Source organism: Trypanosoma cruzi, genomic scaffold, assembly GCF_000209065.1.
Source record: "Trypanosoma cruzi strain CL Brener 1047053517115 genomic scaffold, whole genome shotgun sequence".
Classification (NCBI taxonomy): Eukaryota; Euglenozoa; class Kinetoplastea; order Trypanosomatida; family Trypanosomatidae; genus Trypanosoma; species Trypanosoma cruzi.
Window position 1 is genome coordinate 43,425 of NW_001849496.1, and position 12,977 is coordinate 56,401.

General features: G+C 51.0%; 5 protein-coding genes across 5 annotated transcripts, besides 17 other annotated features; all 5 read right to left on the reverse strand.

Moving 5' to 3' along the window:
• Positions 1–12,977: part of a sequence feature (heterozygous, Esmeraldo-like haplotype) that runs on past the window's edge.
• Positions 121–154: a microsatellite.
• Positions 409–428: a microsatellite.
• On the reverse strand, positions 478–1,938 carry Tc00.1047053503897.50 (hypothetical protein, conserved; the record flags this gene model as incomplete). Its single annotated transcript, XM_809843.1, has 1 exon — positions 478–1,938. The coding sequence occupies one exon, from the start codon at positions 1,936–1,938 to the stop codon at positions 478–480; it is 1,461 nt and encodes a 486-aa protein (XP_814936.1).
• Positions 2,259–2,315: a microsatellite.
• Positions 2,327–2,349: a sequence feature (AT_rich).
• Positions 2,665–2,709: a microsatellite.
• Positions 2,769–4,028, reverse strand: Tc00.1047053503897.40 (hypothetical protein, conserved; the record flags this gene model as incomplete). Its single annotated transcript, XM_809842.1, has 1 exon — positions 2,769–4,028. One exon carries the CDS (start codon positions 4,026–4,028, stop codon positions 2,769–2,771), a length of 1,260 nt encoding a protein of 419 aa, XP_814935.1.
• Positions 4,028–4,091: a sequence feature (A-rich).
• Positions 4,406–4,484: a sequence feature (T-rich).
• Positions 4,708–4,800: a sequence feature (GA-rich).
• Tc00.1047053503897.30 (hypothetical protein, conserved) lies at positions 4,820–5,497 on the reverse strand (the record flags this gene model as incomplete). Its single annotated transcript, XM_809841.1, has 1 exon — positions 4,820–5,497. The coding sequence occupies one exon, from the start codon at positions 5,495–5,497 to the stop codon at positions 4,820–4,822; it is 678 nt and encodes a 225-aa protein (XP_814934.1).
• Positions 5,692–5,713: a microsatellite.
• Positions 5,753–5,780: a microsatellite.
• Positions 5,960–5,989: a microsatellite.
• Positions 6,547–10,152, reverse strand: Tc00.1047053503897.20 (hypothetical protein, conserved; the record flags this gene model as incomplete). Its single annotated transcript, XM_809840.1, has 1 exon — positions 6,547–10,152. The coding sequence occupies one exon, from the start codon at positions 10,150–10,152 to the stop codon at positions 6,547–6,549; it is 3,606 nt and encodes a 1,201-aa protein (XP_814933.1).
• Positions 7,226–7,335: a sequence feature (GA-rich).
• Positions 7,409–7,461: a sequence feature (GA-rich).
• Positions 7,485–7,525: a sequence feature (GA-rich).
• Positions 7,655–7,684: a microsatellite.
• Positions 10,424–10,483: a microsatellite.
• Tc00.1047053503897.10 (uncharacterized protein) lies at positions 10,966–12,977 on the reverse strand (the record flags this gene model as incomplete). Its single annotated transcript, XM_809839.1, has 1 exon — positions 10,966–12,977. A coding segment is annotated over one exon (2,012 nt), but the record flags the coding sequence as incomplete, so codon positions are not given.

The following is a 12,977-nucleotide window of genomic DNA, read 5'->3' on the forward strand; positions in this document are numbered from 1 at the left end:
TTTATTTTATTTTGAGGGAAATGTTTTCGTCTCGACTTCTGCCTGCTTCTCTGAACAGCCACCTTCTCCTTACATTTGCAGCAAAGAAGCAGATGGAATGACGAGAAAACACAAAATTACAAAAAAGAGAAAGAAAAAAAAAAAAAAAAGAAAACCTTCTGGTCTCCTGTTTAAGCCCACAGGCAACACACAGTCACACGCATGCGTAGTATGTGCACTGCGGTGTGAATGCTCTTTACGCTCCTCTCCTCTCTCTCTCTTTTTGTGTAAAACGTTCATATCTATTTACACACATCAGTATTGACGTAAAAGATTTTTTCACACGCAATATAAAAAGAAGAAGAAAACAAAGAGACATCGGCCAATAACTTTCATGATCCACAACTCGTTCTTCCTCCCGCCAGAGAAAACAACAACAACAACAACAAAGGGCCGCTGCGCAAGTACAAACACAGGAACGCCTTTGTGCATATCAAACTACAGGAAGGAAGGACAACTTCCCCGTACAGGAGACGCGCCGCAATGGCCATTCGCCTCCTCTTGGAGCCGGTCAAGCAGCCGCAGCAAAAGGGGTAAATACGTGCTCTTAAACGCGGAGCAGTTCAGGTGCCGATGTCCGGAGAGGAAGAGCGTGCGGCACATCGCCAGAGTCTCATCCTCCAGTCTTCTGCGAAATGTCTCCTCCAGCGCCGTCTTGGTGCTCATCAGAGCACAAACCTTCTCTTCATCGCTTGTCCCGAGCCGTGTCGCTGAAGCCACTGCCGCCTTCAAACCGTCACGGTACGCACGTAGCGCCTGCTGCACCGCTGCGCTCGGTATGGTTTTTGTAAACAACAAGAGGCGTGTATACTCCTCCGCCGCAAGGGGTGCCATGATGGTGGGCAAAACCACAACCTCATCCACCAGCTCCCCAGCGTCGGCGTGGCGAAGCTCACGGCGCACGTCGTTCACGTACGCATTGAACTCCTCTGCACTTGTGAGCATTTGTGTAATAATCCCGCGAACACCGTGCCGCAAAATTTTTTCAAGCACCAACGTTTGCACCGCCCGCTGCCTTGCGTCGTGTGGTAAATCCGATGGTACATCACGCAAAGAGAGTACCTGCTCCACACGGTGAATTAACTTGCGTACATTCACACACGCTGCGTCCCACGTACGGGTCGAGAGATGTCCCGTGTTATCCACGCCCCTCTCGTTGATCCCATTGGACAGTTCTTCCATAAACGACAGGGACGCCTGGCGGTCACCGTCCCATATGCGATCCATTGGATGACCCTGAGAATATCCGCTGGAGAAGAGCGACACCGGCGCATCGGCCAGTCCTTTTACCTCTCTAGCCACAAATTGCAGCAGCTCTACACTGTCTTGGAAGTCGCCATGTCGCTCCTTCGTCTGAGACGACGCCTGGTCTCCTTGCCGTTGTAGCATCGCATCTCCGCGGAGTAACAGCAGCGAGTCGCCACCACGCTTCACCACAAAGTCGTGAAGAATACGTCGCACCCCTTCGTATGTAGCGGCCATGTTGTTGTTGTCATCTGCACTCATCGTGGCGGTCACTGTAAGAATCACGCGCCCACCAATTTGCCTTACACAATCCACGGCGGTCTGCAACCCACTGCACCCGGAGGCGGTAAAGTACGGTGCCTTCATGGGCAAAATGTAGTAAGCGGGCCGGTACGGACGGACCAACGCCACGGCGTCGCAGAAGGTTGAAGCGAGAGAAGGATCCCGCGGCGAAAGAAGTTCGACCCCAAACGTAAATCCCTCACCTACCAAAGGAGGAAACATGCGTGAGTGAAGCGTGCGCTGCCAATTTCTCATTGCCCCGTCCTCTTCCGTCTTCTTATCCCCACACCGACCTTCACAAATCGCATCCACGACATACACCTCCCTAGAATTACAGTTCCCCCCCCCTCCTTGACAATGGAGGGGGGTCATTACATACACGTACACTCAGAGATATTGGGAAGGAGGCGGAAAGGCTAACAAATAGATCAAATAAAAGAAAAATATTTTGCGCGCATGTTTGTATTGAAAATTTTTTTAATATCGATTGCGTAAACGTCGTAAAAATTTTATATTTCCCATCGACATCGCCCCCAATATTTAAGGGCAATGAGGAGAGACGGTCATTTCTCATGGCCCTCGATGCGTGGATGTATGAAGACGAAATCAGGGATCACACACCGGCACTGAAAACCGAGTATGCGAGCACACTTTAACAGTGCTCCCTCTCCCTCTTCCTCTATAACTCTTGCCACAGGCACCAATACACACACACACACACAAGCACAGACACAGACATGCGCAGACGCCCCACGGAAGCAAAAAAAAAAAAAAAAAATAATTGAAAACTCTTAAAGAAAGAAAAAAAGATAGAGAATAGCGTGACAAAACAGCTCATTTTTTAAATTTTATCTTTGTTTCTAACAAGTCTTGTCCACATCTATTGATCCCCCCACCTCCCCCACTCCTACACATCCTCCGTCTTAACATCGTCATTCTCTGCAACAAGACGGTTTCCAACGGCCTTCCTTCTTCTGATTCTTCCGTCCGTGTGTTCGTTGTTTCGGCCTCTCCCTTCTCCTCAGCAATATCTCCCGCAAGCATGCATACCTTCTGCATGTCTTGTGATGAAGCCAAATGTCACTGCCCCACTGTGTATCTCTCCCTCCTCCCATTTCTCTCTCTCTCTCTCTCTCTCTCTCTGTTTGTGTGAGTTTGGAAGGCTGTGGAAAGAAGCCGCGTTCGACGCCTCGTGAGAGAACTCAACTCTTCCATATGCCGCACGTATTGTCCTTTGACCCGGTCAAGATGGTGTCGCCCTCGTAGTTGAATGCACAGGAGAATATCTCGTCATTATGACCAGTAAGACATTGCAATACTTGCCCTGTTTCCACACTCCACACGCGGCATGTCTTGTCGTTTGCGGCGGAGATGACTTTTGTCCCCTGCGGGTTAAACTGCACTTTTGATATTTCACCCTCGTGGCCTACCAGACTTGCGATGCAGTTGCATGTCGCGGTGTCATACACGCGTGCCGTGGCATCTGCGCTAGCCGTCACAAACGATGATCCCGTCGCGTTAAAGGCAACATCGAGAATCTCGTCAGTGTGACCTCGAAGCGTTGCCACACATTGACCGGAGCCAACATCCCACAATTTACAATTGCGATCAATGCAGCCTGTGATGCAGAGATTTCCAGGGTAATCAAACTGCGTCGATGATATTTCAGCTCGATGTGCACTCAGAGTATGCACACACTTCCCAGTGCGAACATCCCATAATTTAGCACTTGTGTCAAAGCTACCAGTGAGAATTAAATTTCCACTTGTATTGAAATTAAGTGATACTATTTCTGCAGTATGTCCAAGGAGTGTAAATGTCTCCTGTCCAGTTTCCAGATCCCACACCTTCGCTGTGTAATCCATAGATCCAGAAGAAAGATGCGTGCTTTGCGGATTAAAACTCATACAAACCACTTCAGCCATATGACCCGACAAGGTGTGGTAACACTGCCCTGTAGCCGCATCCCATATTTTGCACGTCTTATCAAAACTGCCTGTGGCTACACGATTACCATAGGGATTGTTAAATGACACAGAATACACAACATTACGATGTCCTTCCAACGATACAACCTCGTTTCCAGAAGCTGTGTCCCATACCTTGCATGTGCGGTCGTAGCTTCCGGTAATAAAGGAGTCACCACCCTTATTAAAGGCACAGTTCGTCAAGGGTAACATATGTGCCCGTAGTGTCTTGAATAAATAAAACGTCTGCTTATTATTGTACCCTGCCTTTAGCTTTTCCACGAGGCGCCGCAGGTAAGATAAAAGCTGCGGCGTATACTTCTCAGAGAGTAGTGGCTCCTCCTTGATAATTTCCGCCGCAAGACGGTCTAAATTTGTCTGCGTTGTGAGTGTCAAGAGGTCTATTGTCTTTTCCCGCACCTCCCCTCCAGAGGTCTCGTACTCCAGCGTGATCCCTGGTGGGTAATACCGCAGCAAGAAGGAACGAAGACGCATTTGCTTTTTTTTTTTTCTTTTTTTTTCTCCCTCCGCTGTTCTTTTTGTTTTGTTGTTATTGTTGGTTTATTGGGTGGGAATGATTAGAATAATACGCGTACGTACGTGAATAATGATTTGGGCTTATAGGCTTCAATCAAACTGCCTTCATGATGACATCATTGTGGTGCATCAAAACGAAGCAAACACCCCACGCAGGGAGGCAGAAGAATACAAAAAAACCAACAACAACAACAATAAGAAAAAAAAAAAAAAGGGACAGTGTGGGAACATATATGTATGCATGCATGCATGCACGTACATGTGAGCATTTGGCTGACGCAGGGCCAATACGCGTCTCGTAACGCCTTCTTAAAAAGAAAGGGTGCAGCCATGGGAAAAACAAACAAACAACAACAATAACGACACACAGGCACAAAAAATAAAGAAGAAGGAAAACAACAACAACAAAGACAATGCACAAATGCCTTTGAATGCAGGTGTTATCCTGACGGTACTGCTACCGTCCCCCCCTGCCTCATCTTCTTCCTCCTTTTCCCTTTCACTCCCTTCAACCACATCTTCTTCCCTTGTCTCTTTGTTTTCACGCTTCCCTCTCTTTTTTTGTATTTTGTGTGTGTATATATATGTCTGTGGACTTCTGTTGTGCTTCCTTTCCGTCGTTTTACTTCGCGCGGAATCCTCCTCCTCCCCCTCCTTCTCTCCTCTTTCCGGCTCTTTTTTTCTTCCTTTTTTTCCTCCGTGTCATTCTATCCTCCATCCCCTCTTCATCGGAAACGTTACGCTCCTCGTCACGAAAGGTCATATGCCGCTTCGTCCTCTTCGTCATCCGGACTTTCCTCCCGCTCGTACTGCTCGTCTGCGTCATCGTCGTCCACGAAGAGTTCCTTGTCCATCTGCCACAAGTCCCATCCGCGCAGTTTGCCTTCCCCTGCCTTCGCCTTGCGCACCCGCGCCAACTCCAATTCGGCCGCCTGCGCCCGCTTCATCGCCTTCCATGCCTGAAAACTCTCCTCCGTCACGGGTGTTAGGTCGGTGCGATCCTTCAGTGCCTCGCGCTCCGCCTCCAGCTGCTCCTCTAATCGGCGTTCATCGTACCGCACCTCATCAAAGTCCTCCGGCTGGAACAGGTAGTCCTCGGGGGCACAACCGAGGTTCTTGTCCACCTCCCCTGCCTCGTGATCGCCGTCGCCTTCAGGCGGCTGGTGTGTGGCTGGTTTGCTCGCCTTCCCTACGTCCCTAAAGAGTTTTGCCATTTCCGCCTCAAAGGCCTTTTTCTCTTCACGAGCCCGTCGTTTAGCCTCGAGCTCCTCAGTGCGCTTTCGCTCATTCGGATTGCCTTGGTTCACATTCTTGGAAACGGACTGGATGTAAGACTGCACCTTCGCACTGCGGTTCTTGTTTTTGAGTCCAAACGTCTTGTCCTCGACGATCTTATCCTTCTTCTTCTGTTCCGCCTTCTTTCCCATCCTTCCCGTCTCCCCCACCCCCCGCACCTCACAGTAGTGGTGACAATTACCCCTTCAGCAAGGGTTTTATGCCTGTAGTTGTGTATGTACGTATATGTATGTGTGTGATTGACTGCTTCCCCACAGCAAGAGTGTTTTTTTTTGGCTCCCTCCGCCACACAAAGGCGGGTAAATAGAGGGAATAAAATGTTAAAAACAACAACAACAACAACAACAGGAAGAAGAATAAAAATGGAAGCGCACAAGAGGACTTAGACAACAACAACAGCAACACCAACAACAAAATGCGTGCGACGTGATGGAACACACAACTCCTCCCGTGCGACACGACACTGTGCTGAAAACCGGCATGATGAATATCATTCCGCACACGTACACGCGTGCAGCTTAACAAACATGCGTGTATGCGTATTAAAGATGCATTCTGTCATATGACTCCCTTCCCAGACACACACACACACACTCTCTCTCTCCCCCCCTCTCTCTCTCTCTTTATTTCGTTTACTCTATGTGGTGCATACAGCCGGCACACGCGTTCCATCAAAAGAGTCGGCACACACAAATAAAAACAAAAAAAAAAATATGTATCATCATCAATATGAGTTGTGAAGGAGGAGGAGAACCAAAGCCCACAAACGTACGGGCTTTTTAATGATGCCACTCAGAAGCTTTGAAAATTCACGTTATTACACAACGACCTCCCAGACACACAAACAAACAAGCAAACAAGTTTTCCCAATAACCCGCTAATAACGCCTTCTTGAAATGTATGGGGAAAAGTCCTTTTTTATCACCTTCTCAACATTTCTTTGCCCTCCTCCCATATTTTTTTTTGTGTTTGTGTATGTGTCAGTTGTGCCCTTTTTGCTCCCTTTCCCCCCTCCCCTTTAATCTATGGTCTATGCTCACAATTATCCCTCCACGCACAAAAACACACAGAGAGAGGGAGAGCCGGACACATATTATAATAATATGCATAGGCTCACAGATTGATTCTCAGTCATGGAAATACCGTGGAGAGAAACACACCAGCAACAGTCTCCTCCACCTCAACGCCTTGCTCTTTGAAACCAACGGTCTTCGTCATTGGAATCGCTGGAAGATTGGGGAAGGGCACGGCCCATACGTCGGCCACGATTACGTACACGCGGTGCCACAACAACTTCTTCCTCCTCCTCCTCCTCCTTGGAATCATCGTTTTGTGCCGAGACCGGCGGCGGTGGTGCACGCTTTGAACTTACTCCTTTCTTCGTCGGTCGCCGGACGGCTTCTTCTTCTTCCTCGTCTTCATTATTATCTGTGGTGGCTGCAGATGGTGCCGGCGGTGGTGATTTCTTCGTCGCATGTCCTTTCTTCGATACTGCCGTGTGCTGCTGTGATTGTGGTTGTGCGTGTACCTCTTCTTCCTTGTTGTCGTCGGCGTCCGAAGCATCATCGTCATCGTCATTGTCGTCTCCGGAGGCCGCTGGAGGAGGTGGAGGTGGCGGTGCACGTTTGCCAGCATGACTCGTCCTCCTCAACGGAGGGGCCCGCTGCTGCACGTGCTGCACATGTTGCCGCGGTGGCTCATCGCCGTCACCCTCGCCATCATATTCCTCGTCCTTCTCCCTCATTTTCTTCGCGTCCTCCGCAGGATGCGCACGGCCCCGGGCTGAGCGTCCCTTCACAGGAGCCGGCGAGGAGTGTCGCCTGCTGTTGCCACTGATTGTGGGAGGCTCACGTGGTGCCTCTTCTTCTTCTTCTTGTTCCTCATCATCTTCCTCTTCTCCATTACCCGCCTTTTGTTCTTCATCTTCCTCCTCCTCCTCTTCCTCTTCCTCCACCTCTTCATTTTCTTCATCCTCATTAACGGTGTCGGTCTTGTGCTTTGCAGCAGCGCTCTTCTGTTTTCCACCCCTCGCAGGCTTGACTTCTTCTTCCTCCTCCTCCTCCTCCTCATTTTCTTCTTCTTCCGCCGCTTCCTCGCCCACGGCATCAACACCATCAGCCTCTTCTTCCTCCTCTTCCTCGTCATCATCGTCGTCCTCCGCTGCGGTAGCTGCCGCCTTTACACCTGCGGCTGCATGGCTGCTGTGGCTGCCGGATTTAGAGGAGGCGTCCTTTGCGGGGGTGGAGGCCGCTGCAGGCGTGCGTCTTGTGGAAGGCCGTTTCTCAGCTTCCTCCTCCTCCTCCTCTTCCTCCTCCTCCGCTTCTGGCAATAGCTGCACAAGTGTGGGTGTGAGAAGCGCTTCCAGATCGTCGCGGTTGGTCAATATGTCGTGCACCACCGAGACACCGAGAGCCTCAATGCTGTCTACGATATCCGAGACACACGTGCAGTCGGCGATGGCGCCTGCCATACCGAGTGGCTCCGCAAGTTGTTGTAGACGCGTCTTCTCTGCTGTTGTAAAGGAACCAGTAATGTCAATGCTAACAATGGAGGTTGTCATGCTCTCCATGCCGTTTGATCCACCACTCCCCCCACTGATAGATGTGGCAAGAATGTGATAGTGCACGACATTAATGCGCGTCATAACCTTCTTTTCCACCACATGCAAGACACCGAGCATCGCCTCGCCAAAGCGGCAGCGAATGTCTTCCTCTCGTACCGTCTCTTTCAGGGAAGTTTCATATAGGTGCAGAGTTGTGCCCATCAACGCCGCCACACTACACCCGGAGTTGTAATCGATTGTTGGGCGAATCGGAGTGAACTTCTTGCCTTTGGTAGAGAAGAACGCCGTGTAAGCCTTGACGGCATCGGCAACTTTTTCTGCTGTCATGTCCGTTGCAACTTTACTGCGCCGCGTGCGATGCGGCCGACGGTCGGAGGAAAGCAAAGGAAAACCGTACGCTGGAATATCTTGCGGCTCCAGTGTGACTGCTTGCTCACGCGAGATGGCGCGAAGCAAGACGGCGCCATGCACTAATGCTTCCACACCCTTTTCCTTGAAAAACTTCGCTGTGGCATCATCCTCAGCGGCTTCATGCGCTTCCGTGTAGGCGCTATATGCAGACCACACCTGATACAACGCCGTGATCGCTGGGGATTCGCCGCCTGCCAGTTTGGCCGCACCAAATGTACTGTACAGCGCAAATGGGTCCACTTGCGCACTATCACCATCTAGAGCAATGACAAATCCCTTTTTTTCATCGTCTTTAATGTCGGGAAGATGAAGGTATCCATCGGCGCTATTGAACTGAATTAGCATCAGCTCTGCAAGACGTGCTAGAGATTTGTTTTGCTTTGAATCAGGCAATGTCTTTCCGGCGTCCGTCACAGCGGTCGCGTTTGCTTCCTGCTGCTGGTTGTGGTGTTCAGGCTCGGCCAACTTGTTCGCAGCGTCTGCAGACCTCTTTTTCTTCAACTTGGAGGGCTTCGCATCCTCGGCTTCTGCCCTGGCCGTCGTCCCCGAAGTTGTTGCTGCTGTCGATATTTGTGGCGGTGATGTTGATGCTGCCGCGGAACCTTCTGATGCGCCTTTGCTGTGAATACTGCCGCGTATGTACGGTGCCGGGGCAAACTCCTGTTCCGTTTCTTGCAGCAGCCTTGCAATCTCAGCGTCCTCGTCATCATCAGTGGCAGCGGCGGGGGAAACGGAGTGGGGCTTGTCATTCTTCTTGACATCTTCGGTTGTGGATGTGGCCGACGCCGCGGATTTTGCAGCGCCGCCTCCTGCGTGTTCTGTTACCTCCTCCACAGGCTCAGGGTGTTTGGCGTGTTTTCTTCCGCGAACTCTCGCAGGTTTGCTCGGCTTGGCGGTGTTGTTACCGCCATTCCCGTCCTCAGCGACTGCATCCTCAGCGCGCTTCTTCTTCGGAACGTCCGCCTCGCCTTGTGGATGCGTCTCGTCTCCCTCCTTCATCGCCGCGGCGTTGGCGGCGTTGGATGCGGCATCCGCAGTCTCTGGCAGTGCCTGCATACCCGTAATGAGTGGGGCAAGAAATTGCCGGTTGCTTTTATTCGCTGCAAACTCCTCAATGACGGCCTTTTGTATCGTCTTCGTTAGCCACGTGATGACCTGATTTTTTTGTGACTCCACGGGTTGTCGTGCCATTGCCGCGTATGCCTCTTCAAGAATACCACGGGAGTAGGCGGATATGGGCACACGCTCGCGGTTTTCATCCCAGCGGCCGACAGTTGTAATCCCCGCCAGTCGCAACGCCCGTGCGTCTTTGCATGCCTGATACCGTTCCGAACTCAGCACCACATCCAGCCACTCCTTTCGGCCGTGCAATGCCGCCATCTGTCGCTTCGGGACCATAACGACAAAGTCCAGCATGAAGACATCCTCCACGTCTGTTGCGTCAGGGTCTAACAGCAGCTGCACCATGCCCCGCAGTGTGTCCGTGCGAATGCCACTCCCACTTGCCTGGACGCTGGGGAGCAAAACTTTTTCAATGGAGCACTGGTGCGGAGAGGCGGGAAGTGGGCGGGTGGTTAATGTACACAGCGACGGCGTCGAGGTGGACTGTGCTCGGCTGCCAACGTACAGCCCCGTGTGAGATCCCGCGGCATATCGACAAGAAGCTCCGATACGTCTGAAGGATGTGGCCAGCGGTTTGAATGTACCAATGGCATCTGTGCTGTAAGTTGCATGACTCCACGTGGCTGCCACGACACCACTTGTAAAAGTAGTCTGCGGTACAAAACCAACCGTGATACGTCGGCGCAGCATTTATTCCCTTCACGGGAGACAAAACTACACTTGTTTTGTTTCTTTTTCCTTGTTTTCCCTCCTCCCTTCTTCCGAAGTGGACTCTATGCGTTCTATTTGCCGGGGCAGTGAACCCACCCAATTGCTTCCCCCCCCACACACACTTCGTGAATGATGTTTCCTTGCGTTTTTTTCTTTGGTGGGTGTGGCGCAGTGTTCCGTGGAGTCACACACACGCACACGCTCTTTGCCTTTTCCTCAGTACTCTCTTCTTCCCGTTATTCCCCACCGCCACACAAAGCAAACAAACAAACAAAAAAAAACGCAAAAAAAGGAAAAAAGAAATAAACAAGGAGACTCAACACGGCAATCCAATGTGACGACCAACAGGCGCATGCCACAAGACTCCTTTTTTATTATTATTAAAGATTTTCATTCAGTCACGTCACTGTGGGAGTTTTCAACACGTGTTTATCGTTGATGCACAGGCGTGAATCAACGCAAATGGGAATAATTACGCAAATAACAACAAGAGAAAAGGGAATTTTGCTAAAAGACAAAATATTTCCTTCTCCTTTTCCCTTAGGGGAAGACCCACATCCTCCCTCCTTATTTCGGTCATCATCATGTCTCCTACCACGAGGGTGTGTTAGACGCCACCTCTCGTTGCGGTAGAAATAATGCGGCTGCAGTGCACAATCAAAGCAGCCACCGCTACCATCAGCATCCCCCCACCCAAATATCCCACCCAAATCCTCCCCACCACTTGTGTGCAGTGACGGGCGGCTTAAATGTGATGGGCAGAAGAGGGGGTTTTAAAATAAGTGTATTTCGTCACAACAAATCCTCGCCCGCGGTGGCATCGGCTGTACACATGGGCGGTGAACAACTCAGACACAAGGTGCCTACGCGCTGTCCGCAGCGATGCAAAGGCAACTCCCATGGCGTCAACTCAACGTTTTGCGCCAGCGTTTCTTCGCTTTTCATTCTTTGCATTTTATTGTGAGAATAACGATTTGTGGCCTTTTCCACCGTGGCATGTATAATTTCAGCAAGGGGCAGCGTTGCAGACCCCACCAAACGTGCTTCGGCCTTCACTTCATTCAATTCAGAGCCGTATTCAAAGACAGAAAGAAGCATCTTGGCATGGGCGAGAACCACAGCGTGGTGTGGTAGCAACTCAATTTCTGCAACTGCTGCTGCTTCTGTCCCTAATTCTCGGCGTGGCAAGCCCAAATCACCTTTTGAATCAGGCAATTTAAACGACGGCCGCGATGATGTCAATGGCAGCGGTGGCTCCACAGAGTAGTTACCGATGATGCAATCCGATACGGGCAGCAGACTCTTCTTCTCTGAATTCAAGCATGACTTTGTTTGACGATAAATCAAAAGCGCTGTTACTCCATCCACCGGTGGCCTTTCGCGTGCAATGATGACAAGTGGCTGTGAGAGAAAGGGCACAAATTGCACAACAATAGCGAGACGTCGTGCTTCTCCTATAGCCTGTGTTCCGGTGGTCTCGCGTCCTTCCGGAATCCGCACTGCCAGGCGACGCAGACGCAGGTACCAACTCTGTGTGGGCCCCGGTTGGGCGGCCACTTGACTTCCCCACAGCGTACCACCAATTGAGGGTCGTAACACATGCACCGAGAACACCGCGGAAACGGGCAAGTGACCGGATAAAAGGAGTTCCTCCACCTGCTCCAACATGTCCCGCTCTTCTTTTCTTGGCGTTTTAAGCACTTGTTGTGGGTAACGTGGCGCCATATGTTCGTGTGCATCACGCAACCTAAGAATTCTTGGGAAATCCGGGAACAATGGCGGGACACTGCCGTACGCCCGTGGTGTCACTCGCCAATGAGGGAGACGTTTGTCAATTTGATTTTTGTACAGAACCCGTGATGGGTACGCTAAGAAAACCCCATCGACAAGCCCCCCTTTTTCATTTTCTTCATGAACATCCATCTGCCTTCCGGATCCGTCCGTCGCGTTGGGAAGCATCTGTAGGGTGTAGCGCATTGTCCCCGGCTCCACCTTGGAGGATGGAAGGAACAGCGGCATGGCCTCCGACACACCACAGCGTCGTGAGAGAAGCAAAAAGTTCTCTCGTACTGCTGTCAGGACATCATGGTCCCGTATAAGCTCCTGTATGACGGAGGGGAGACCACAAGAAGAATACTCATTACCCTTCCGCTTGTCGTGTCGCCCTTCTTTTTCTTCCGCAACGACACATCGAAGCCGTTCGAAAAGTTCCTCAAAAATTGACGATAGACCTCCGCTTGACATTCCTCCGTTTCTTATTGCCGCGGATGATGCCACAGCTGCGAGCTGCTTTCCGGAACGGGGTGGAGAGAGAAGCAACGGTGTCCCCCAGTGGCCCAACAAGAAGACATGATCATAAAACTCCAGCCCATCCACCGTGGAGGATTGTCGACGCAGTGTGAGAAGTTCCCAAAAGGATTCATTTTTTTCCGCCCCATTCCTCCTCGGTCTCGTGTCTTTATGACCGTCACTTGTGTTACCGACGTGGGCTGACTGAAGAACGCCTCCATGCACACCACCAGGGATGTGAGTAAGAACCTCTTGAATCAACGCACAGTGTGTCGCCAAAGCAAGGGGGGAAATCGTTGTGTGGGAAACCATCGTAGGCAAATACACGGCAATAAAGCAAACAGGGGATTGTCCAACTTCTAACGCTGCCAATACCGCCCCATGTTCACCACGTAAAGCGGCAAATGTGAGTGGTATCCTCTTTGTGCGTACAGCCCCACAGAGACACGCCACATGTTTTCGTGCAAAGAGAAAAAGCACCACGGCCGTCTCTAAACAGACCGTGGCAATGACAA